The sequence below is a fragment of the Eublepharis macularius genome, chromosome 5, assembly GCF_028583425.1.
Source record: "Eublepharis macularius isolate TG4126 chromosome 5, MPM_Emac_v1.0, whole genome shotgun sequence".
Classification (NCBI taxonomy): domain Eukaryota; kingdom Metazoa; phylum Chordata; class Lepidosauria; order Squamata; family Eublepharidae; genus Eublepharis; species Eublepharis macularius.
Window position 1 is genome coordinate 73267522 of NC_072794.1, and position 27770 is coordinate 73295291.

The window sequence follows — 27770 nt, forward strand, 5'->3', positions numbered from 1 at the left end:
GAAAGAGAGTGGTTTGTATTATTAGCAAAATTATTTGTGGGCATTGTGACAGACCGGACTGGCTGCAGCTCTGTCTTTCCTGAGAGGCAGCCAATGGGAGTGGGTGGAATGCTGGACCAATGAGAGTTAGAGTCCTTAGGAGGGAAAAAAAGACTGTTAGGGGCTGCTTAAAGAGAAGGGTTTTGACCTGTTCTGATACTTTAAAACATTCCCTCTTTGTTTATTAGTTTAAGATCCCTTCACTCTTAAGTTCCATCTTGTAAATAAAGTTTATTTTTATTTTGTTTAACTCTGACTGGCTTGAAATCATTGGCTGATGGGGAAAGAAATACCACACACACAAAGACTATAGTCACATTAAATGGGCCTAGTTTAAATGGTGGCAGCAAATATATAGGGAAAGTAACCTGAGTTCCCTTTTCCCCAGTAGTCCTGGGCTGTAGCTGGGTGAGGGGAGATACATACAGGGAAATGGCTGCCTGTCTGGTGGAGCTTCTGGAAGAGGAGAGAGGGGACCCTGTGAAGATTTGAGTCAGGACTCTCTGCCTGCTATAGTGGAGGTCACACAGTTGGCATGTGGTGAATTCCCAGCTTTTACCTGCTTGGGGAGGCCTAAACTTGTGACAGGAGGTTTGGGGTGGGTAGCAAACCATGGGTGAAAGGCTTTGTGTGAGAGGGGTCTTAATTTTTCAGGATTTATTCAGTTATTTAGGATCTCTGTGGATTGGATTATTAAGCATTTTTCTTTAGGTTTTTATTTCACTAAAATTGGCCGTAGCTATGGCAGTACTGGACTGGAACTCATGTATCTGTTCCATCTATACTTATGACAAAGCTTTCTGCCAGTGACATACACTTATTGCAGCAGCAGCACGTTTTAACGGTGAAGGGGCATATAGTATTCAACCAGGTGTTCTGTTGAAATGGTTGATGATAAATTTTACACAAGAACACCCCCTAATAAATTGTAAATACAAACTGTCCTATGAATATCTTTATTAACGTGACTCAACTATCATCATAAACAGGAAAGTTTGACTTCAGCATAGTGTGTCAACTATAAACGGTTTCTTGCAGTGGAGTATATCAGTAATTTTAATAGGCTAATTGCCATCTTTTTTATTATTACAGAATGTGCCCACTTGCTTCTGGCTCACAATGCTCCTGTGAAAGTGAAAAATGCTCAGGGATGGAGTCCTCTTGCAGAAGCCATCAGCTATGGAGATAGACAAATGAGTAAGAAACTGTCATTCTGTTTGTTCTGTATAGGTATAGAAGTTCGTTTAGTACCTCCCCCCTGCCCCAATGCTTTTTGACCAAAAGTATGTGCACATATGGGAGAAACCTGTTATTCCTGTGACATACACACCCAAATTTTGGGTTTACAGAGGGCAAGGGAGCGCCAGAGAGATCAGGATGTATAATTTAGCAATTTAATTATATAGATTAAAGCATAGATCCTTGTCACTTTGTTGGGTGGCAAATGAATGCATGTACTGCTTTTTGGAAAGCTTCCGATTAGTAGCATTTTGTTGAACTCAGGTGTTTAAGTGTAAGCAGTTTGTTAAATCAAGATTAACACTAAAATTATAGACACAGTCCAATGGGATACACATGAATATGAATTTTAGAGTTGTTCTAATAGTAGCTTCTCCTAGAGAGCTACAAACTAATATTTCTTCAGAGAGCAGTTTGAGAAGCTGAATGCAAGAGCTTTTAAAGGGAAAAATGCCAATGTTGCAAATATACTATTTCTAAGAAGAGAGCATGAAAGCTAATTTGCTGTGTTTATCCTGCTGCAATTTATGGCTCCTGTTATGGTCTCTCATTTATATAACTGGTCAGGTCCATACGTGCTTCACTTTAGTATTACTGCACCACTTGGTGCTCCCAGGTCATTCAGTTGGTCCTCATGAAGGCTTTAATTGTTCCCCTCTACGTTATGGTCCAGGTTACTTTGGCCCCTTCCGCACAGCACACTTTAAACTGGTGCCTTTGTGTATTCACACCGATCAGTGCTGAATTGGCTCGGGCTCCCGGCATTCTGCGCTGCAAGACCTCGAGGCAATTTGGTGTCTGCTGATGAGCTGAGATGTGTCTGTTTGAAACTGCTGTTTGTGGGGCTGGAGCCGACGTCACTTTTTTAAAAAAAATAATTTTGCACATGTGTTTATTTATTATTTTATTCGACTTATACCCCACCCTTCCCGTGAGTGGGCTCAGGGCGGCTTCTAACAAATATTTTAAAAATACAATAAAACTTTATAAATAATATAAAAACCCAATATTGATACACAATTTATATCAGCAGCATAAAAATCCAGGTGCCACCAAACAAATCTGGCCACTACATAGTCACCACAACTATGGGTACCAGCACGATGTAACTCTAGGATGGCTACAAAAGGAGGATGTGGTGGTGAGAAGAGGGGACAGAGAGCAGACCCCTGGTTAAGGCCCAGCAGAACAGCTCCATCTTGCAGGCCCTGTGGAACTGTAAAAGGTACCGCAGGGCCCAGATCTCCATTGGGAGAGTGTTCAACCAGGCTGGGGCCAGGGCAGAAAAGGCCTTGGCCCTAGTTGAGGCCAGCCGAATGTCCCTCGGTCCGGGGACAACCAGAAGCTGTTTGTCCGCAGAACATATGCGGGGGGCATAGTGGGAGAGGCAGTCCTGTAGGTATGTAGGTCCCAGTCCGTGAAGGGCTTTAAACACTAAAGCTAGTACCTTGAACTGGACTCAGAACTCAACTGGGAGCCAGTGCAGCAGGTGTAGTACAGGGCGGATGTGAGCTCTAAACGGCATCCCCGTAAGGGTGCCTGCAGCTGCATTCTGGACCAGCTGCAGCTGGGTCAAGGCCGCAGGCAGCCCAGTGTAGAGCGAGTTGCACTAGTCCAATCTAGAGGTGACTGTTGCATGGATTACAAAAGCTAGGTCTTGGGAAGAGAGAGAGGATGCCAGTTGACTGACCTACCGAAGATGAAAAAATGCAGATCTGGCAACAGCTGCCACCTGGGCCTCCATAGAAAGTTTGGCATCCAGGAGCACACCCAGGCTCTTCACCGTCGATGAAGGCTGTAACTGCACTCCGTCAAGGGCTGGGGTACGGATTCCCAAGTCCATTGCCCCACGACCGAGATACAGAACTTCTGTCTTTCGGGGATTCAACTTCAGGTGACTCTGACACAACCATTCCGCCACGACATCCAAGCACTGGGTCAAAGAGTCTGGGGCAGCATCTAACTGGTCGTCCATTAAAAGATAGAGCTGGGTGTCATCAGCATACTTGTGACAACCCAGCCCAAAGCTAAGGACCACCTAGGCAAGGGGACGCATATAGATGTTAAATAGCATTGGGGAAAGAATCGCCCCCTTAGGAACGTTGCACACCAAAGGATGGTGAGCAGACATTTTTTCCCCTAGCGCCATCCTCTGGTCCCCGACCATGGAGAAAGGAGATCAGCCATTGCAGGGCTGTCCCACGGATCCCCATAGTGGCGAGGTGGTGAGTCAAAAGATCGTGTTCAACTGTGTTGAATGCTGCTGTAAGATCCCAAAGTATCAGCAGTGCCAACCCGCCTCGATCCAGATGTCGCTGCAAATCATCTGTCAGGGCGACCCAGAGCCATCTCCGTACCATGGCTGGGCCAGAAGCCGGACTGGAATGGATCCAGGGTAGAGGAATCATCTAGGAATACCTGTAACTATTCCACCACTACCCTCTAAATTACTTTGCCCAGGAATGGAAGATTTGAAACTGGGCAGTAATTGGCCGGATCAACTGGATCCAATGACATTTTTTAAATAAAGGCCGTACCACTGCCTCCTTCAATGAGTCTGTTGTAATGTTGCAATGTTAGAGCCCATCTCCCTCCCCTCAGTCCCTGTATTTGCTGATCGAGCTGTCCTGTGCCCAATGGAGAGGCAATTGGTGGCGGAGAGCTGGGGAAAAACATGTACTTTTCATGCTTGTTCCACTCTTTTTTTAAAAAAAAAAGCCAGAAAAGAGTAATAATGTTGCTGCTTCATTTGCTTCTTCCCTCCTGGTCAGAGAAGAGTGCTTTCCTGCTGCCTCATTTCTCAAAATGCTCCCTCCCTCCCTGGGTATTCACTTACATCTTTGGTTTTTTTTCCTCTTTGGCATTAGGAGAATCCTGAAACGTACCAGAGTGTGCCTAGTCAGGAGGGAGGAAGGGAACAGAGCGTCAGCCTTTTAACTCTTTCCTGGCTTTCTTTTAAAGCCAGGAGGGAGGTAGCGAATGAAGTAGCAAGTTATGACTCTTTCCTGGCTTTTAAAAACAATAATAAATGAGAGTATATAGCTATAGCTGGGAAGGAGAAAGCTAATGGAGAATCAGCCCTTTAACCTTTTCTGGCTTCTAAAGTCAGGAGGGAGGAAACAATTGAACCAGCAATGTATGACTTTCCTGGCTTTTTTTAAACAAAAAATGAGAGTGCATAGCTGAAAGGGTGGAAGCGAATGGGGCACCAGCCTTTTAACCCTTTCCTGCCTTTTAAAGCCAGGAGGGAGGAAGCGAATAAAGTAGCAACGTTTCGATTCTTTACTGGCTTCAAAAAAAATAATAAATGAGAGTGCATAGCCAGGAGGGAGGAAGCAAACGGAGCATCGGCCTTATGGAACTGTCCCTTATTTTTAAAACTGGGAGGGAGGAAGCAAATGAAGCAATGGCATTATTAATCTTACCTTGCTTTAATGATAAAAATGTTGGAAAAGGAGTTCAGAGAGCTCAGGGCGATGGGATTGGTTACTGGCGGGCAGCCAACCAATCAGCACCCGAAAAAAAGTCATGGGGAAGAGATGCAATTAGGGACTAAGACTTTTGCACAAACTTAGGATTCACCAGCGACAACTCAGAGGTGGCTTCAAGAAAAAGTCATGGATGTCCGCAGGGGGAAAGATGGACAATATTCGATTCCGTGTCCCATTACTCCCTTGCACGTGTGGAACTCTGAAGATCATAGGAAGTAGAATGGAAACTGAACCACAGCAAAATGACCATGTGGAAAGGGCTTTGCAAAAGATCTACTGGGAAATGCAGCTTTTTAGGACCTGTCATTCAAACTTTCCTAATATTTTGTCTGTGTAGTGGAGTTTGTTACCTGGCTTATAATGTATTTATTTAGTTACAGCACTCCTAAGGAAATTGAAACAACAGTCTAGGGAAAGCGTTGAAGAAAAGCGACCTCGATTATTAAAAGCCCTGAAAGAGGTAAGCTTGTAAGGATTTTCTCTGAACATTTGAGAATATGGGATTTTTAACTTGTAAATTGTCTCTGGGTAGTTACTCATAATGAGGATGCTGGTGTTCGTGTGGTTGAATATCAGTATGCTGATGACACCCAGTTCTTCTATTTCTTTTAATAAGGCACTAGAAGCAGCAGTCTTTCTATCTTCAGAAGTCATGATGAAGTGGTCGGGAGAGAATAAGTTAAAATGGGGGTGATGCTACGGAGGAGATTTTGACCTCCCTAAATGGAGTAGCTGGCAGACTCTGTCAAGAGTTTGAGTTCTTTTGTGCCATCCTTGTGGAGTTGCACCCTTCTAATCTCATTGACTTCAGTGGACTTAGAATGGTGTAACTCTGTTTGGATGGCACTGCTAGTAGATCTCACATTGCTGCTAGCTTAATACAATTGGAAAGAATGCATTCTTATAGCTGAACTTGGTGTGGAAATTTTCTTCTTTCCTTGATTTCTCTGATCTGGCCACACTGATTCATGTTTCTGTAACCTTGAAGCTAGATTACCCTCTATGGGGCTGCCCTAGAAAACTATTCTGAATTTGCAGTTACAGAGCAGGGCAATTTGCCTGTTTAAATTCCATTGGTGTGAAAATGTGATATCCACCTTGGAAAGAGCGTTTGTATCTTATGCTTCTTGGTCCATTTCAGGGTGTTGATTTTAACCTTTAAACTGCTACTAGGGATGGGCATGAACCAAAATACGAAACAAAGTTTGTCATGAACTGGGCTGGTTTGTGATTCATGAACCAGTGGCTCGTCGGTGTGCATTTCTGACGAACCGGGATGAACGCTATGATTTTTTAGGGCAGTTCGTTTGGTTCATTTTTCAGTTCGTCAGTGCAGACAGCCTGGTGCCAATCAATTTATTCCCTAAGCAATTGGAGCGGGGTGGGCAATAGACTTCTGCAGACCTTCTGCAGCCATGGGAACACCAATGTCAGCCCTCCAAAGCTTGATAGGCAGCTCTGGCTGCTCTGTAAGAGCGGAAGGAGTATATAATCCTCAATTCTCAGGGGAGTGGTTTCAATTTCCAGCAGGCAGTTAGACAAGGAGGAACTGCTGTTGGATTTTCAATCACAGAGGAAGGTATTTGAAGCTTGTGCTTGAGATTCTGGTGCTTCAGGGCTCTGAAGCACCTGCTTCTGTTCCACAGCCAGGCTCAGGAGCTAAGCTTAGTGGGTTACTCGTCTAAAGAGTCTTTTATTATTTTGAGCACCTCTCCCAGTGCCAGCCTCAGGGGCCAAGTCTGTGAGGACTCACAGAATACTTTTATATGTTATACTTATTAACATTATCATTATTATTTAGAGCACCTGTCCCAGATGGGAAGGTACCTGGGTGGTGGGTCAGGGCTCTGATCCCACCTCCATCTCTGTGCCACTGTCAGCCTCAAGAGCCAAGCCTAGTGGGTTTCTTGCCTGAGGGCCAACACAGTGCTGCCTTACCAACCACAGTGTCCATTAGCACCATGAAGGTTAGAGTGAGGGGCAAGGGTGGTCATAGAAGAAAGAAGTCCTAAGCCTGTTCTGCTGTCCCACCGGTGTCCAGCACTAGTGGGGAGGTCTCAGAGGCAGAGCCTTTTTTTCCAGATCCACTTGTGGGGATCGAGGAGGAGGCAGAAGAGTTGTTAGTGTTGACAGAGTAAGAGCAGCTGCTAAAACTTGTTGTGGATGAGGAATCTCAGGGTGCTGATGAACTGAGGGGTTGCGGAGAAACATCCAGCTCCTCCACATCCCAACCATTTGGGGCTGCCTCTGCCTTGCAGTGCACCCCTCACTCAGTCCTCCCGGCTCAATTACACACACGGCAGTTAAGCCTCTGTCCTGACCCAACAACTCCCGGTCCCCATTTCAGGCCCACTCTTTGGCAGCACTTCCTAACCCTCCCCAATGACCCCTGTGTGACATGTTGCAGGGCCCGCAAAGACCTGGTGCGTAGGGGCTAGGACCCCAAGCAACTGACGTCCACCCCCCTCCACAGGCATCTGCAGAGGCACCACCTGAGTATGTTGCCTCCGGAGCAATGAGAACCATCCAGCGAGGGGACGAAGAGGGCTTCTGAGCAGGGAGGAGGAGGAGGAGAATGGGAATGGGAGTCCACCCCAAGGAAGAAGTCTTACACCGAGGGTGCTGTGGGTGGGAATGGAACTTCCAGGCAGGCTACCATTCAGGAGGTTATCATCTCGGGGTTTGTGGCACTGCCAAACAAAAGGTATAGGGGGAGGACTGAAGAGGTGGGCACTCGTGTACTGGCTGAGATGATTGCTTTGGATGGACTACTTTTGTCCAGTGCAGAGGGTGTGGACTTTTGCCGGCTGCAGCATCATTTTGCCCTGATTACCATCCCCTTGCGGTGGACCGTTGTCTGGTGAGTCTTGCTGTCCGTCTACCACTCTGTGGCAGAGCTGGTCAGGAATCAGTTGTCTAGAGCACAGGGGTGGACCGTACACTTTACAATGGACCTGTGGAGCAGCCATCAGCATGGATACCTTGCCCTCACTTCCCGTTGGTGGCAACCAGAGGACCTCTGGACCACCAGAGAAAAATCTGGGCCCTGGAAGGAGGGGATAGTCCTGCTGCCGGGCTACAGAGTGGTTCTACTGCTGGTGTGGGGGATGGACGAGGTCCACACAGGGAGGAACATTGCCGTCGCAATCAAGCCTGGACTGAGGGAGTGGGCACCCGTGGGTGACGTTGTCTGTGGCTAAATGGTCATGTATGGCGGTAGAAACATGCTGGTAGGCCTGAATGACGCATCCCTTGAGGTCATTTTCTGCCTGGCGCACAAGCTGCACTTGGTCGTGAAGCATGCTCTTGGGCTGGATAGGACTAGGCCACCTGGGTCCAGGGAACGTTGGACATGTGTGCCTTATTGGACAGCTGCCAGCGTCTGGCTGCCCCCTTTCCCCTCAGCTCTGCCCACCAGCTTCATGAGAGGCAGGAGGAGGAAGGGAGCATGGAAGAGGGATTGTTGGCAGAGGAGGAGGAGGAGGAGAATGAGCCCAGCTCCCCAGGCCCTGAGAGCCCAACCCAAAATCAATACTATTCCTCTAAGTGATTCAACACTAACTTAATCAGTACAAAGTTCACAATATGTTCATACGTTTATAGATATACAGTATATGAACATATTGTGAACTTTGTACTGATTAAGTTAATGTTCAATCACTTAGTGGAGTAAGTATTGATTTTGCAACAGAGAGAGCTTCTGTATTTTTGTCCTTGAGATTTGTTGCTCTTTCTTATAAGCCTCCCTGCTATTACTGTCTGTCCAGACTTGTCATCTGTGGGCATGAACCTCCTCTTCTGCCCCCCCCCCCCAGTGTTCAGAGCGAGCAGGTATTCTCCCACCTGGGAGACGTCCTGCATGCATGCTGCTCATGCCTGGACTCAAGCCTCGTGTATCAATTGGTCTTCATAAAGGTCAACCTCTCCCTGCTGGGCTACCCTTCCCTGGACCTTGGGGATTGAAGATCAAGAATCCCTCTATTGGAAGTTAACCTGCCCCTCCCACCAACAGCTGTCTGGAGGTATCAGGGCTCTGAGCCACCCCAGTCTGTTGCCACAGCCGGGCAAATGGGAAAACTGAGTGGGTTCCTCTCCTGAGGACCCACATTTTATTTATTAGTATTTCTTATTTGAGGTACTTCTGGGGTCTCGGGGCTGTGACCCACCTTCTGTCTAGAGATGGGGACAAACAGTAATACGAACAAAAAAAAGCCACGAACAGCTGCTGTTCATGAACAAGCTGTTTGTGAGGCCCCATTCTAAACAAACAGGTGGTCATTGCAAGTCTTGTTCGTTGCTGTTCGTCAAGCCAGACAGTCTGGCACCGGCAATTAATTCCCTTGGCAACTTAGGCATGGATTGTCTGAACTCTGAACTCCTGCTGTTGCCCTGGAAACCCCAATCTAAGCCTAATTTAGCTTGATAGGCAGGTCTTCCTTTCAAGTGTGGAGCTCCAAATTTGTTACAAGGGAGCAAAAAGCAGGGGGGAGGGGTCTCCCAGCTCTGGCTTTGCAGACAGTGGAGAGAGAGAGAGAGAGAGTTGTTGTTGACGTTTTGATAGAGTGCATTGGAGCGTGAATTTTCTTTGTGTGTGGTAGGATAGCGATCTACCCCTTCAAGTTCCAGGGCTGTTGCTGCTATTATTTATTATTGGTACCTTTCCTGCTGCCTGCTCTGGTAAAGTTTCTGGGATTGGTGCAGTAGGGATGTACCCCTTTAAGTTCCAGGGCTGCTGTCAGGCTCTGGGGCCAAGCTATTGTTTATTGTTGGTACCTTTCCTGGTGCCTGCTCAGGTCAGGTTTCTGGGAGTGGTGCAGTAGGGATCTTGACCAAACTTGGATGATGGCTGGAGGAGAGCCTGCTGGCCCCCACGAACAGCCAACCACGAACATGTTCGTGAACAGGTCATGCTTGTAAGTGTTTGTGAGTCCCTGTTTGTGGATGGCAACGAACAACGAACATCATGTTCAGGTTTTTTTCTGTTCGTGCCCATCTCTACTTCTATCCACACCAGATGCAGAAGCTCTCCCCCACAAGAGAAATCCTTATTTACCCCCCAAACACCAACTCAGGGCCAGTGGGTTTTGAGGCTTGGGGCAACAGACTTTCCATGCCAGGTGCAGACACTCTCCCCCACAAGGGGAATTCTTAACACCTTCCCTGAAAAGACTACTCTGGACTATCTGTAGCCATATTGGGGAGAGATGCACTTGTTGTTGGAGACCTGTCAGCCCCTGGCCAAACACCCTGGGTTGAGTGTGCATGAAAATATCCCCCCACATCCTTCAACCCTTCTCTTAACTCCCCCCAAGATCCTTCCCTGGGCCTCCTCCCACTCATCACATTGTGAAAATGGATTCTGGCGGTTGCCGCTCTAACCTCGAGGGGATGGGCTTCCCCTTTGTCCCTTTCCGCCTCCTCCCCAAGCAGAGAGACTCAGTCATCCAGAGCTGGGCTCCGCCCCCCACCCCAGTCTCCATGCCACTGCCAATCTCGGGCCAATCCTAGTGAGTTCTTCTGAGGACTCACCGAATACTTTTATATATTATACTTATTATCAGTATCATCATTATTTAGAGCACCTGTCCCAGATGGGAAGGTGTCTGGGTGGGTCAGGGCTCTGTTCTACCCTCTGTCCTTGCCAAATGCGCACCCCCCAGGGGAATTTTAACCTCTTGTCCCTTGGGTCCTCTCATCCCCTAGTCCTCCAGTACCTGCCGCTCCCTGGCTGCATCCCAGCAGAGGGACTCGGTTGTCCATAGCTGGGTTGGTTCTAGGAGAATCTGAACCCCGCCCCTTTGGGAATTCCTTGACACTAGACCATTCAGGGCCTCGACATCCCAACCGCGTGCTGATGCAGCCACCCACGTTATCCCCCACACCGTCTGGCCATTATATATAAATCTCTGGCCATTATATATAAAAAGCAGCCCCTCCGGAGTCAGCCATCTGTAAGTAATGGAATTATGATTCAGGAGTGAAGAAAGAAAAGAATATTCTCTTCTTTTTTTTGTCTCATTCTCCATGGTACCTCCTTAAGTTTCTTCACTTCATTCCCTTTTATGTTCAGAGTTTTATCTCTCATTGCTCTCAAAATTGTAAATCTCACATGCACCTCCCTTGGTAGTTTATTTTTCCTTGTAAGACTTGAAATAACTCTGTAAATAAGGTCAATTTCTTTTTGAAACTCCCCCCTCCCATTTTTAATATTGGTGCTACTTTCACCCCCAGAGGCTATTCCATCTTACTGCTATTCTTTAAAGATTCCAGCTCAACGCAGAGCCTTCACATTGGCTAGACTTAACTCCTTCCCCTCTAAAGTGCTTTCTGGTTGTTTCTCTGGGCTCCCTTATTCTGAACGAGTTTGTGACTGTGGACAGGGAAAGTTAGAGACCTTGGATCATATAATATTTTTTTGCCCTAAGTGGAGTAAGGAAAGAGAGAGATTTATTATTCCTATTATGTTAAAAGAAAAGCTTCCCTTCCTTCCTTGGGCAATCTCAGTGTTATTGTCTGATAACTTTCCTGACAATCAAACCTCTGCTATAGTGGCTTCCTTTTTAGCCATGGTGATAAAGAAACAAGATTTTCATGAGTTTAAAGTGATAATGACGAGTTATTATGTGAATTGGGTATGTTCAAATGTACAGTTCTTATTTTGTTGGTCTTGTATGGCTTTGGCCGGAAAAGCAATAAACATATTATTATTGTTGTTGATGATATCGATATCGATATTAATATTAATATTAATATTAGGTGCTATCGCTTCTGAAAATAGGGCACTCAAGATTTCTTCCTCCTCTTCAGGTATATTCTGAAATCTTAGCATATAAGCCACCCTATCCATTTCTATTTTAGTTATAGCCTCTTCTGAACTTCTCAGTCTATTTTCTACCTCTTCCACTTTTTGATTTATTGCTCCTACTTTCTCATCCACTTTAATGATAGCTTGTGTCAAGTTAGCCATTTCTTGCTTATTTTCTGTCAATTGCTTCTGAAAATCGTCCATTTCCCCATTTAGATCCTTAATATGCTCTGACATTTGTGTTATACTATTCTGGACCTGTGCCATACTTGTGTACATACTCTGCAAATTTTGTTGGAGATCTTTTATAGCCACTTGTGTCAGCATTGTTCCTACCGATTTTGATTGTCCTGGAGAAGGATTTAATTTTGTAGGTTTACTCATTCTGAATCTTATTGTTCTTTGTTTATAGTCTAATTTAAAACTATTTGATAGTGTTTATATAACACTATATTGTTAACTATTTATGACTTTAAGATTTACTCTATACTGTTTACCCTATACAATTCTTCTTTTACTATTTCCAACACTTGTACCCTCTTTCCCACAAAAAGGGAAATGCCAGTTTTTAACGAACAGCTTACAGTCACAAACACAGAAAATACTGTCCAAATTCTCTCTTTACCAATATTTATATTTTAATGCCAACTCTTCTTCTGGAATCGAGTTGAATCAACCTTCCCCCACACTTTCTTTCCTTCCAGTTTCTTCAAGAGGAAGGGGGGGTAAGTCCAGCCCACTCCTTCCCTCTCTAATCCGTTTAATAAGTTCTGTCTTCACTTGGTCACTCTTAAATGAGTACAAGCTGTTTTTTCCATGAGCAGGGATGGTATAACCCCCCCCTCCCTAGTCCTTACTTCGTTCTCACCGGGTCGGCCCCACTTTCTTCAAGAGGCGAGGGGGACATGCAGTCCACACCTCCCCCTCTAATCTACTTTGTATGTTCCGTCTTTGCCTAGTAGCATATAGTCCTTTATCTAGTCCTTTCGTTTCAATCTCACAGTTTTTTTTCAACTCCCGTCTCTTCAAAGAGAAGGGGCATCCAATCCACTCTCTTCCTTCTCCAAACCGCTTGGTAAACTCTGCTTTCACTCAATCACAATTTGTTTTCAGTTCCATAGCTATATTTCCCAGGAGGTCGATTTCCTTTCCTCCTGCAGACATTTCAGCTCCTTGGCTTAAAATATGAGCTGTTTCTTCAGGAGAGGGGGGGAGTCCATCCCACACCATCCCTCTCCCTAATTCTTTTGTAAAAGCCCAAGCATTTATTCTCTCTCTTATTACACAACACACTTTCCTGTCCCGTAGACTTACAGTTTATTACTCACTGTTTCTTCCTACTTGTTTCCTCCTAGTTGTTTGTAGAGATAGCATTCATTTTGCTGTTTACCCATGCCGGTGTTTGCAGCTTACTGCCATAGAGATGGTGCCCACAGTGGTCTGTGCTGTGGGGGCAATTCCTGAGGTTCTAGCTCCCGGCCGTTGCCTGGAGCAGGTCCCCCGCCTAGCCCCCACTTCAGAGACCCCTCTCCATGGGGTCTCCCTAGAGCCTGGGTATTCCCAAGCCCCTGGGTCACTAGGTTCCATTTTTCTTCAGGAGCAGAGCTCTGCGGAGACACTGACCTCGCTGCGCTGGATCTGGAAGTTTGCTTCGGAAGTAAGAGAAGAAGAGAACTTACAGGAAAGCTCATGAGGATCAGAAACTGAATCGGAAGAAGGAACTAAACCGCCTCCATTGAAAACAAAAGGACAGAAGAAGAAAAAGAAAAGGCAATAAACTAGACTTATAAAATGGACAAGAAACAGATTAAGATCCTCTCTATTGATATTAATGGATTAAATTCACCACAAAAAAAGAGAGAACATTTGCACAACTTAAAAAATTAAAGGTAGATATAATCTGTCTCCAAGAGACACATATTAGAAAGGATAACCGGAAGTTTTTGAAATGTAAAAAATTGGTGGAAACCTTTGTAGCGTAAGACCGGAATAAGAAAAAGAGCGGTCTTGTAACATAAATTAAAGAAGAATATGACCCAAAGTTAATATATGCCTCAGAGGATGGTAGAATTTTGCTAACAGAAATCCAAAAAGAAGAAAAGAAAATACTGTTGATAAATTTATATGCACCTAATGAACATCAAGAAGGCTTCTTCAGAACAATGCAACAAATATTTTAAAATTATGAGTACACTGAACAATGCTGGATGGGAGATTATAATGTGGTATTTGATAGGGAAATTGACAAGAAATTAACAAAAATGACAATACAACTACCAAGATTTATTTTTTTACAAATGGTAGAGGAATATAGTTTAGTGGATGCCTAGAGAACAAGAAATCCAACAACAAGAGACTATACGTTTTATTTGCAGAGACGAGTCATGGTCAAGAATAGACATGTATTGGATTTCTGCCTGATGAAAGATGTAATGGAGGTAGATACATTACCAAGAACTTTTGCAATCCACAATCCAATACTTTTGACAATGGCAGATCTCCCAAAAAAATCTAGATGGAGACTAAATACACTGTATTTGAAAAATAAAGTTTGTGGAAGAAAAAAAAAGATTTATTTTTTAAGCAGAACATACAACCAGAAATTGCTATGGCAACAGTGTGGGACACAAGCAAGGCTTACTTTAGAGGATTAGCAATTAAATTCGCTGTTCAACAAAAAAAGGAAAAGTCACAGAGATATCAAGAATTGATGATTTTAAGAAAAATGAAGATCTAAAGAGCAACCCTACAATCCAAGAGCTGAGAACAAAAATAAAAGTATTGCAGCATCAAATTAACGAACTTTTGATGGGTATAGCAAAAAAAATTAAGTTTGCAAAACAAAACTTTTGAAAATGCAAATAAACCAGGGAGATGGCTAGTATACAAACTTAGAAAAGAAACAGCAAAAACAGCCAGGTTTGATTCCCCACTCCTCCACTTGAAGCTAGCTGGGTGACCTTGGGCTAGTCACAGTTCTCTGGAGCTCTCTTAGCCCCACCCACCTTACAGGGTGTTTTGTTGTGGGGATAATAATGACATACTTTGTAAACTGCTCTGAGTGGGCATTAAATTGTCCTGAAGGGTGGTATATAAATTGAATGTTATTATTATTATTATAATAGAAAGAGTCATAAATGTATTAAGAGATGAAGAAGGATCAGAGAAACAGGAGAAAGTTTTAAAAAGATCCTAGAAAATTTCTATTAAAAACTACCCAAAAGTGGAACTTCCTTTAGAAAAGCAGAGACAATATCTGAATTCAACCTTGATTACAAAACTAATGGAAGAACAGAAGATAATATTACATGAACCAATTATTATAAGGGAAATAACAGACAATTATAAATCAAAATAGAGGGAAAGCACCTGGCCCGGAATGACTCCCGGCTGAATATTACAAAACCTTTGAAGAATGCTTGTCAATACCCTTTAAACAATTGTTAGAAAAGGTCTTTGAGGAAGCTAAGATTCCAGATACATGGAAATAAGATACTATATCTCTAATTCATGAATACAGACCACAAAGAGGTGAAAAATTATAGACTCATTTCATTACTAAATGTGAACTACAAAATATTTGCTATTATATTAGCATCTAGATTATTGAAAAGGATATTGAACCAAGTAATACATCAAGATCAGACGGGTTTTTTACCAAAAAGGCAGCTGAGGAACGATTGTAGAATAGTTTTAGATATTCTAGAGTACTATGAAGCACACCCAGAAAAACAAATGGCAATATTTCTGGACGCAGAGAAGGCATTTGACAATGTCAATTGGCAATTTACATTAGAACAAATAAAACAGATGAATTGTGGAGAAAAATTTATAAATATGATCCAAGCAATATATACTGAGCAATGAGCGAAAATAGGTGTGAATGGAGATTTGACAATCTATTAAAGTAGAAAAAGGAACGAGGCAGGGATGCCCACTATCACCACTTTTATTTATTTTGTCTCTGGAAGTCCTAAACAATGAAATTAGAAATGACAAAGAAATAAAAGGAACAGTAATAAAAGGAGAAGAATTTAAATTGCAAGCTTTTTCTGATGACCTGGTATGTATCTTGGAAGAACCAACAGAATACATTGACTGCCTGATGGCAAAAATAAGAAGATTTGGGTAAATGGCAGGAATGAAGGTTAACTAGCAAAAAAACAAAGATTATCACCCAAAATATGACAAATGCACAAATTAAAGAATTAACAGAGAAGTCTGGATTCCATTGGGAAAAAAGAGTGAAATGCCTAGGTATCTATATAACCAATAGAGCTAGTTCATTGATGGAAGATAATTATAAAAAATCAAAGCAGTTGCAGAGGACTTAAATAAATGGAAAGATATGCATATATCACTGCTGGGACGTATAGCCACAATCAGAATGAATATATTGCCAAGATTCATGTTTCTATTCCAGACCATACCAATTAAACAGAAACAAGCATTTTTCCAAGAGTTAAATAGAATAACTTTATTTATATGGCACGGCAAAAGACCTAGAATAAGACTCAAAGCACTACAGGACCCAAAAGAGAAAGTGGGATGTGCCTTGCCAGATTGGGAAACATATTACAAAGCCTGTGCACTGGTATGGATTAAAGAATGGATTCTAATCCAGAATACAAAACTTTTAAAGTTAGATGGGCATGATCTCAAATTGGGATGGCATGCATTCCTCTGGTATCAAAAAGCTGAGGTACATAAATACTTCAAGGACCATGTAATAAGAAAATCTTTAATGTTAGTTTGGGGAAAATTACAACCACAAATAAATTTTAAAAAATCCCAAATTGGGTGTCACCAGTGGAAGCATTTACTCACCCAAATTTATTAAACTGGGAGAAAGTATATAGGTATGAGCAACTTTTAGGAAAAGATGGAAAGCTAAATTCAATAGTGAATTTAAAAGAACGGGACATAAATATGGATTGGTGGCTAAGAGCACAAATCGAATTCAGATTTGTTAAAGATAGAGCACAAGGATTCTATTTGGAACACTGTCCCTTTGATAAATTGCTATTTGAGACAAATGGAAAAATAAGAAATTTTACTCGTATTTAATGCAATTGGAAAGGGAAGATGAGGTAATAAAGGCTGCAGGATAAAGTAGGCACAAAATCTGGGGTATAATATAGATTCAGAACAATGGTCACAGATATGGAAGACGAATATTAAAATAACAAAGTCAGCCACATTTAAAGAAAATTTGTATAAAATGTACTATAGGTGGTATGTGACACCGGAAAAACTGGCCAAAATGTATCTGGATATGTCCAATATATGCTGGAAATGTAAAGAGAAAATAGGCACGTTTTACCACATTTGGTGGTCATGTGAAAAGGTGACGAAATATTGGGAAAATGATACATGAGCTACTACAGGAAGTATTAGGTATGACCATATCTTGCAAACCTGCACTGTTCTTATTGAATATTATGCTGGAAGGGATAGAGAAGAAAAAGGAGTATTTGATACTGTATATAATCACGGCAGCAAGAATAATATTTGCCAGATATTGGAAGAAGATAGATATACCGAAAGGAGAACTGATAGAAAAAGTCTTAGAAACAGCAGAGATGGGGGGCGTGGCATCGGAGTCTTTGGGTATGAACACACATTGAAAGATCTCCCTCTTCTCCCTCCCTTTTTACCCCAAAAACAGCTGATAACACTTACCTTTTAATATATTATGAGAAAGCAGATGCAGGAGGAAAAGAACTACCCTAAATCAGCAAAAAATCTCCAGCAGTTTTTTCGCAGCACAGCACAGATTGAGCTCCAAGAACATAACAAGGCCGAGCTACTTAAAATGGCCGACGGAAAACTTTTGGAAGCAAATGCAGCAGCAAAACCCACTGATCACTCTTTAGAAGCACAGTTTGCAAAACTGGAACAAAATCTGCTCAAACAAATGACGCTGCTCATTCAGCCACTGACTACACAGCTAGCTGAAATCAAATTGGAACTGCTAAAGACAAATCAAACAGCCGAAAATGCTATGGAACTCAGCATCATGTCTCAAAGAGACGTGAGAGACATTTGCAGCAAAATAGAACGCCAGGAGGAAAGAATTATTTACCCGGAGGTGTCAGCTCGTTATAAAAATCTCAAGCTTCATGGAATTGCAGAGTCTGCTATGGAAAACGAGAATGTAGCCAAAACACTAAATTCTTGGCTATCTAAACTACTGGGCATTAAAGAAGGACCATCTCAATTTGTAACTAAAGTTTATCGCATTGGATCCGCAATCCAGCATAAAAAAAGGAGCACGCCGAGAGACATCATAATTGAGGTGCCAGATCCCATCATTAGAAAAAAAAATAATAAGTGAAGCAAGATCAAAAGGCACTTTACTATTTAATGACACTCCAGTTCACGTATACAACGATCTACCCACTGAAGTTCTCCAGAAAAGAAAAGAGCTAAAACCAACAGCAGAAGCCTTAAGAAGAGCCAACATCCAATACAAATGGTGGAACCACACGAAACTACTGGTCTTCCACAAAGGTCGTCGCCTCATCGCTTCAGATCTAGACTCTGCAGCCTTAATGCTGAATGAACTAAACTTAGAAGAACCGATGGAAACAAGCAAGCCTTCTCAAAAACGGAAATTTCCTCAGTCATCAGCTTCATCTCCCCAGAAGGGAAGTAAGATACCAATAAGGGACAATTGACTCAGAAAATTAACTGAAATAATAAGCTCATGAAAGCGCTATCATAACATTTTCTTGTTAAAAACTAATAGCGGGGTAAGAAAGGGAAGGGGGAAGTTCAGTCCTTTCAATGTAACTCCCATTAGTTAAGCCCGGTAAGTTTTGGTGCATACCAAACTAGTGTGTGAATTAAACACACTAGCTAAAGGGGCTTAGGGGAATTTATTCTTCAACTTTGTGGAGTTTGTATTAATTAGCTGGGAGGGATTGTGGGAGGGGGAGACTTTGGAATTAATTTTTATTTCAGTGCTTATAGCACCTTCGTAGCCAAGAACTCTGTGAGAGGGAAAAGCAGATTATATTAAGGGAAGGGGGAAGATGGCGATTAGAGGGAGGGTGTAATTTCTAAAACTTACTTATATAGTTACCTAAGATTTTGAGGGAAAAGTGTAGTGGGTTAGGGAGGAGGAGGGGAAAGAAGGGAAGAGAGGGAAAGAGATAGGGAGGGGAAAAGGGAAAAATAAACAGATTTAGTTAATTTGATTAAGCTAATGACGAAAGGAAACAGTAAAGGAACAAGGGGGAAGAGAAAAGGGGAAGGCAGATAGAGAAATTGGACAAACCCTTTTATAATTTATTTAAGCTACTTGGTGTGAAGCTTTAACACTATAAGTAGACACATACATACAAGCATATAAATATATACTTATCCTACTATTTTCATATATATATTTATTTTCTACTAATATTTGAAGTGTGAATAAAACACTTCAGTAGCAGAACCTTCTCTCTTACTCTGTTTTGGCTGAATCTACAAGCAGAAAATAGAGAGAGAGGAAGAGAGATAAGGGGAACTTTGGAAAAGAATTGGGGAAATTGTTAAGTTATATAAAGCTAACTTCATTATTCAAGTTAATTAAATTTTCACTGGTTGAAAACAAAAAAACCTATATCGTTTTGATTCGTTTAAGCATACTTGATACTTGTATTTAAGGAAAACCCAAAACCTATTATATTCAAATAGCTATTACTGCAACAATCTGTGACCTCTCCAGCCAAGGTTGGAAGAGAAAGACTATATATAAAACTTACTGTACTAAAATATATTCGAACTGAGGACTGCTACTTTATCAGACTTGTAATACTTAATATTTACAGTCCATCCTTGATTATAAAAATCCATTTAATAAAGCTAGCAAGTTCTGTCATAAAATTAGAAATCCATTAAATAATTCAAGAGCATTATTTGCAAATTAATAATCAAATCAGAGGGAAATTGATTAGGGGAAACACAACACTACCATTTAGTTACAGCTGATTATATTAATAACAATTCATAAATTGGCATCCCCCCAATAAAAGAAAAAAATAAAAGCTCTTAATCCTGATTGTATTCATTTATTCTGAGACAGCACTACTAAGAAACAGTTAATCAACATAAATAATTAAATCCATTGGTTTAATTAATTAGAGCAAGTATGTCATCAAATATTAAATTTACATCTTATAATGTTCGTGGTTTGGGTAACCCCATCAAAAGAAAACGCATCCTTACAAATCTGGCTAAAACAAGATCAGATATCATATTTCTGCAAGAAACTCACCTCCATCCCACAAACAGTGAAAACCTAAAATCAAATTGGATTCATCTCCAATATCATGCAAAAGGCACCTCTAAGGCAAGAGGAGTGGATATATTAATCTCTAAATCCATTACTTTCCAGCATCAAAACACTTTGAGTGATCCTAAAGGAAGATTTATTTTCGTAAAGGGCATAATAGGCACACAAACTTACACTCTAGCTTCAGTATACGCCCCAAATTCAGACCAAATACCCTTCCTAGAAGACAGTCTGAATAAATTAGCTAATTTTCAGGAAGGAGAATTGATCTTGGGGGGGGGGGCTGAATTACATAATAAATCCTAATTTAGATCGTTCCAAACCCAAAAACAAAAAATATAAGAAGAGGAAAAATACTAAATTAGCAGAAATTTTGGATAATAACTTTCTAACAGACACATGGAGACATTTACATGGAACTGAAAAGGATTTCACATACTACTCACCTAAATATGATGTTTATACTAGAATAGACTATATCCTAGTCTCAAATACAACAACAAACAGGTTACTTTCATCTGAAATAGGTAACATAGCAATATCAGACCATGCCTGGGTTAGCTGCGATCTAATGTCTTCCCAAGAATCATTGAGGCAAAGGCACTGGTTATTAAATAAGACACTCATAAACAACCAAAGCACCATTAAAGAGATCAGTAACAACATTGAATTGGCTATAAAAGAAAACACAACAAATGATGTAAATCCATGCATCATTTGGGATACAATTAAAACTGTTACTAGAGGTCATATAATTTCCTTATCATCACAATTAAATAAGAAAAGAAATGCTATAAAACAAGAATTAATTGATAACATCAAATTGCTAGAACTCAAGCACAAAAAAACTGGTAGTAAAAAGGCATATAAAAACTTATTGATTCAACGTAAATTGTTGGAATCTCTGGAAACCAACAGAATTTTGAAGAACCTTCCAAATGTCAAGCAAAAGTATTGGTTCAATAACCCCAAATCACTTAAGTTGTTATCCCATAAAATAAGAGAAAAAATCATCCAAAATCATTAAACAGATATATGACGCAAAAGGGAAATTACAATTTAAAACAAAAGAAATTCTCGATACTTTTGTACAATATTATAAACAACTCTATTCATCTAAAACACCAAACGAAGAGAGAATCACACTCTTTTTAAAATCGCTTAAAAGCTTAAATAGATTAGAAGATAAACATCGCATAATATTAAGCAGCCCTATCACACAACAAGAAATACTAGCAGTAATCAGATCTCTTAAAAACAATAAAACACCAGGTCCAGATGGCTACCCATCAGAATTCTATAAAAAGTTCGCTACACTACTCATTAATCCATTGATGCAAGCTTGTAATACAGTCCTAAACACTGGTCAAATACCCCCATCCTGGCTTACAGCATCAATTATAGTAATCCCCAAACCAGGCAAAGATATATCAAAAACCATCTCTTACAGACCTATCTCGTTATTAAATCAAGATTATAAAATCTTCACAGCTATCTTAAGGTTGAATTCATTCATTTCACACTACATACACCAAGATCAATCAGGCTTCATTCCACACAGGGACATAATCAACAACATTTATAAAACACTCAATTTAATTTCATACAGTCAAAAGAAACAATTAGAATCAATTATTTTATCTCTGGACATAGAGAAAGCATTTGATTCCATAGAAATACCGTATTTAAAACAAGTCTTACATCACATGGGATGTGGTGAAACATTTTTAAAAATCATAAATTCTATATACTCACAAGCAACAGCCCAGATCATCATCAATAACCAAACATCCAATAAAATACTGATCCAAAGAGGCACAAGGCAAGGGTGCCCCCTTTTGCCAACTTTATTTGCATTGGCTATAGAGCCACTAGCCATAGCTATTAGAGAAGACCCAAAAATTCAAGGGATTAACATAGGAAACAAGCAACATAAATTAAGTCTTTTTGCGGACGATATGATTGATATTACAGATCCTATAACTTCTTTATACTCACTCCAAAACAAATTAATGGAATTCGGCTCAACTTCAGGTCTTACAGTTAATCAATTAAAATCACAGCTCTTTCCAATATTTGTCAACCCAAACACTATAACAAACATCAAACAAATCAGCCAATACCACTGGAATAATAAGCAAATGTCATATCTAGGAATAACCATTCCAAATGATCTTAAACACCTAATAGATCAAAATCATATTAAAGCAATCAACCAAATCAAAGCAGACTTACATAAATGGGGGGAAATTGCCCACTCATGGTTTGAACGTTACCATCTGGTTAAATCATTCGCCCTACCAAAATTACTATTTTTCTTAAGAGCAATACCAGTGGCAATTCCACAAAAGACAATTAAATCATGGCAAAATATACTAAACCAATTTCTATGGGAGAAGAAACACCCAAGAATTGCCTTTAAAGTTCTTAAACTCAGAAAACAGCAAGGAGGCTTTAAATACCCTGACCTAGAACTTTACCAGACAGCCATCAGGCTGTCCAATACAATACAAATTTTAACTACAGCAAACAAAATTGATTGGATTACTATCTTGGAGCCGGAAACTGAATACAGCAACATTCAAAATCTGTTTTGGAACAAAAAAAGGACCGGGCCCATAAAATAAATAACCCCTTCTTAGAGTCAATAATCAATGCTTGGGACCACACCAGACTCAAACTTCTGCCACAGGTTTCAAGATTTTCTTTCTTTATAGAACAACAATGGTTCCCGCCAGGGCAAACTAAAACCTTCAAAAACATATGGCTTCAGTCAAACGTGACCCGCATTATAGATATAACAGCAAAACAAGGAATCATAAACAAAACAGAAATTGAACAGAAAACAAAACATAAGATCCACTGGTTCACTTACTTTCAACTTTCCAGCATGCTACAACAACTGAAAATACAGGAAATACTCAAACAAAACCTGACCAAATTTGAACTTTTACTAGACACCAAATCATTTAAACAAAAAGGTTTAATCTCTAAAATTTACAACATCCTATTATCCCTTAACCCTATTGACACTTTAAAATGTCAAACAAACTGGCACTCAGATTGCAACATAGATTTAACACAAGAACAATGGGGGGGGGGGAATTTGGACTTCAAATATATTAAACACCAAAACGATTACATCTCGAATTCAAAATTACAAAATAATTCACAGGTGGCATTTAACGCCAAGAAAACTTTCACTTATAACCAAAACAAACTCCCCACTTTGTTGGAAGGAGTGCGGTGAAATAGGAACGTTCAGACATTGCTGGTGGGGATGCCCTAAAATAGAATCTTTTTGGAATGAAATTTTAGATTATATTAAAGAAATAACAGGCTATAAAATTCCTTTAGACCCGAAGATCATTTTTTTAAATTTATGGGATACAATTGAAATCCCACAAATCAGAAAAGACCTCATTGGCAATCTCTTGGTTGTGGCAAAGAACTTGCTGGCTTTATATTGGAAATCCAAAATAATCCCCACAAAAGATAAATGGTTAGAAAAAATTTGGGATCACTATGTACAAGAAAAATATATGATAAATTATATCAAACTGAACATTACCCAAGGGAAACTGATTTTATGGCAAAATGGCAACCATTTATTGAATTCATTTCTATCACAGATCAGCATCCTCCCAAACATTTACTTTTTGTTACTTAAGATTGAAGTAATAGCTCCCAAAGAAGATCTAGTTATATGAACCTTAACAAAGCTGACTTATTGACTATCTGTTATCCTTGTTTCTTGTTCGAAGCTATAACCAATCGTGATTAAGTATTCCTGTACATAATTGTATATAGTTAACTATTACTTTGTTGTTCTTTGTTAACTCTGTTCACTGATTTTAATATGTTAATAAAAATATTACTTAAAAAAAAGAAAAAGAAAAAAAGAAACAGCAGAGATTGATGTTTTAACAGAACTGATAAAAGAACAAAGTAGGCATGATTTGCAGGAAAGATGGACACCCTTCTATGGATGAGTCAAATCAAAATATGGAATGAGAATATAAACATATGGTAGGAGGATAGGACCAGAGAAAATAAATAAAGAAGAGATGGAGAAGAGGAAAGGAGGGAGGAGAGGAGAAGAAAGAGGAGGAGGGGAAAGGGACAGAGAAGGAGGAAGGAAAAAAGAAAGGAAAGAAAAAGGGAAGGAAGAAAAAAAGAAAGGAAAGAGAAAATGCTTGTCAGAACTAAGCAGAGTAGTCTTACAGGAGAATTAGGTTCAGAATAATGAAAAGAAGTTACAAAGAGGAATTAATTGTAGAGATGGAAAATAAATATAATACATAAGTATGCAATTTTGTTTTCTATTATCTCTCTTGATACCCCCCTACTATCCCATGGTGTTATGTTTATGTGTATATATCTTTATTTAAAAATTAATAAAAAGCAGGTGGGGGAAAAGAAAGAATCTCCCATCCTGTTACATAGACGGATTCCGCTGGTGGAAGGCTTCCCTCTCAGCCACCCCATTGGCAAGATGGAGTGTGGTCGCCTCGGCTCTCATTCAGGACTTTCTTTCCGTCTCCTCAAAGAACTTCCTTTCCTCTCAAAGAAGATATTTCTCTTTTCTTTCCATCCTTTCAAAGAACATTTCTCCTCAAAGACGACGCTTCTGCTGTGGCCAGGGGCTCTCATTCTACTCTGAGGGCTGTCATTCTAGTCCCAGAACACTTCTGCTACTCCCCGGGACTGTTGTTGTACATGGGGGACTGTCATTCCAGTCCCAACATACTTCTGCTACTCCCAGGGGCTGTCATTCTACTCTGCAATCTTCATTCCAGTACCAGAGCACAGATTGTTTCGAGGGGCTGTTATAGCACTTGGGGGGGGCTGTCCTTCCAGTCACAGAACAGTTTAGCTGGTCCCAGGGATCATCATTCTACTCTGGGGGCCGTCATTCCAGCTCCAGAGCGGTTTATCTCTTCCCAGGGATCGCCATTCCACTCTGGAGGGTATCATTCCAACCCCAGAGCAGTTTATCTGTTCCCAAAGACTGTCGTACCACTCTGGTGGCTATCATTCCAGGCCCAGAGTAGTTTAGCTGGTCCCAGGGACCGTCATTCCACTCTGGGGGCCATCATTCCATTCTCAGTGGAAGATTCTCTAACTCCATCGCATGTTTTCATTGCAACTTTTTTGTGCTGCAATGTATTTCAATGGAGCCAATGCAAGTCAGTTGGCATTCGTGCCTCCCATTATATCTAATGGATCTTTTCTGGGGGCACCCACTTTGGGGCTCTATAACTCAGATATTTGAAACCAAATCTTTGCCAAACATGGAGGGTGGCAGGAGGAGAGCCTGCTGAAGACTCCCTGAGGGTTTGGCATCTCTAACTGTCAAGGGGGGCCATTCTACGGCCTCCGGAGGTGATGAACCGCGCAAACCAAATGAACCAGTTCACGAACCGGGCAAGTTCATGGTTCGTGAACCATGACGAACTGCCATTTTCCCGGTTCGTGCCCATCTCTAACCGCTACACATTCCAGAGCCAGCTTACCTGAATGACTTTTTCTTCTGTTATGAAGCTGTGCACCATCTCAGTTTTAATTATTTTGTAGCCTGCTGGGCAAACCTTTAAGCTGCCTTGAACCACTGTGGTCAGTGGGAAAAGGATTGTAAATGTTGGGGTTTAAAATGCCATTTGAACAGAAGTAACAGCATGCTGTGTAGTTCAATCAGCATAATATGTTTTTCAATTCTTTCCTGACAAACTAGACCCAAGTGGTCTTCTAAATGCAGTTATTTCATACGAGCCAACAGGGAAACAGGATTTTTTAAAAAAGTAATCTTTATTCACTACCAGTGATAGGAAATATGAGGATGTTCTGTTATGAGATTTGAAACTATTTGCAGGTTAACACACAGTTTGGGCTGGGCTCATTATGTTATACTATTTCAGTTGGCAGCTCCTGGGTGCACAGAACAGTTAGCATTCTTTAGCTGAATACTGGCTTTCCCTCAGTCTCAGGAATTTCAGTGTAAATAATAACGATGGCAATTTTGCCTGTTTCCCTAAGAAACTAGTCCCTGACAGCTATAGTCTCTTCCTAAAGTGTTCACTATGCTAGCCTGTTTTCTTAAAGAAGACAGACTCCGAGACCACCAAAGTTTACTGAGAACTGATTTTTTCTGCCTACCCTTCTGGAAGCACAAACCCTCTCTGATCTGAGCTGACACTGATTTTTCTGTCACTCTCCCTCCCATTTGGCTTCTTCTGCCATCTCTGGGCCCTGATTAGCTGTTAGCTGTTCTGTACACACCCCAAACAAGTATATAGGGGATTGGTGACTGACAGAAAGGGGCAGGACCTTTGCCCATCTGTCACATAATATAAATCTGTTAATAAATATGACACTTCCCAATATTATCAACTCTTAATTTTCCATGGCATCTGAATGCAGGGGGCTTGCCAAATTAAAGCCCCTCCCCACCCATCCAAGCTGAGATTCTAAACTGGGATTTAACCAAGGTTTAGAATCCTAACTTTTGGGAAGAAGCAAGCTTGCCTAGGCCCTTGTAGTTGGCTGTCATAGTAAATTAGTGCTTGTTCATACAGGAAGTGTCCAGTCAAGATCCACATACTAGAAGTAGAATGGATGAGGGGAGTGAATGAGTTTAAAGAACAAATTGGTTTTGCATAACACTAATAAACCTCTGTTTAAAGTTTGTTGTGATCTCTGAATGTACCCTAAGCAATAACAACTACGGGTGTGCATTTTGGGTTTATGATTGGGGTAAAACACCCAAATAGGACCTGATGTGTAAAGATTCAGGATTCCCAAATACTCTGGTTTCTCTTCAGATTGCATAAATCTTTCGCCTTTTACTAAGGATTCCTAAATCAAAGCTTCCCCAAACCATTTGGGTTGCTTCGGGAAGCTTCGGGGCCCAAGTTTAAAGGGCCTCTTTCCTGCCGCTTGCAAGTGGCAGGTCCCTTTAAACATCCCCCCCCAAACCCCAGCCCCCCCAACTTAGGTTGGCCCTGCCGCCTGCTTCAGTCCGTGGAGGCAGCAGGATGGCGTGGCAGCGGCAGCTCCGGCCTTCCTCACCATCCTGCGGGGCCGTGCGCCACTAAATCTGGCCTTCCTAGCTGCCCTGCAGGCCACTGCGGCCCCGGAGAAGGCGGCATGGCAGCGGCAGCTCTGGCCCTCCCTGCACAGTGGCGGTGGTGGCAGCTCCAGCCTTCTCCGCTGCCATGTAGGCCCACGCGGCAGTGGAGGAGGCCAAAAAGGCCCTTCTTGCCCCACAAGTGGCTGTCGCAGCGGCAATTTGCAGGGCAGGAAAGGCCGGAGGAGGAGGCTCCGGCCTTTGCCACTACCCTGTGGGCCTGCGCTGCACCGGAGGAGCCAGAAAAGGCCGTTCCTGCTCCTCAAATGGCCACTGCAGCAGCCATTTGAGGGGCAGGAAGGACCGGAGAAGGTGGCTTCGGTCTTCTCCGCCACGCGGCAGAGGAAGCGAAAAAGGCCCTTCCTGCTGGGAGAAAGCCCAACCCTCTGAATCACTTTGGAATGCTCCGAATCTTTACAGAGCATTCTGAAGCGATTCAAATACCCGAAGCAGCTTGCCATTTTGGGTATTTCCAAATGTTTTTCCCGCTTTGGGTAAATCCGAAGCAGGAAACCCAAATATTTTCAGGTTGCACACCCCTAATAACAACCTATGTGAAACTTTCTGAGTTCATGAGAGAAGTATTTCTGGGAGCCCTCGATAGCTATAGAATCTTGAAGTACAATTTTTTTAAAAAAAGTCGTTTTGAACTAGAGCCATTTAGTACAATGCTAAGGAATTTTCTTTCATCCAGTGTTCTGAAGCAGCTTCTCTTGATCAATAGAAATTTACGTGACTGTAGATCTCCCCTTTTCTTAAATGATAGTTATATCCATTATATCAATTCTG

The 27770-nt window shown here is 41.5% G+C and overlaps 1 protein-coding gene across 2 annotated transcripts in view; it reads left to right on the plus strand.

Moving 5' to 3' along the window:
* The window catches only part of ANKRD13C (ankyrin repeat domain 13C), a 78169-nt gene that overhangs the window by 20883 nt on the left and 29516 nt on the right, over nucleotides 1–27770 (plus strand). For both annotated transcript variants that reach the window (XM_054980963.1, XM_054980964.1), the window contains exons 3-4: nucleotides 1132–1236; nucleotides 5144–5229. In XM_054980963.1, the coding sequence (XP_054836938.1) occupies nucleotides 1132–1236; nucleotides 5144–5229 (191 nt within the window). The remainder of the gene's footprint in view (nucleotides 1–1131; nucleotides 1237–5143; nucleotides 5230–27770) is intronic.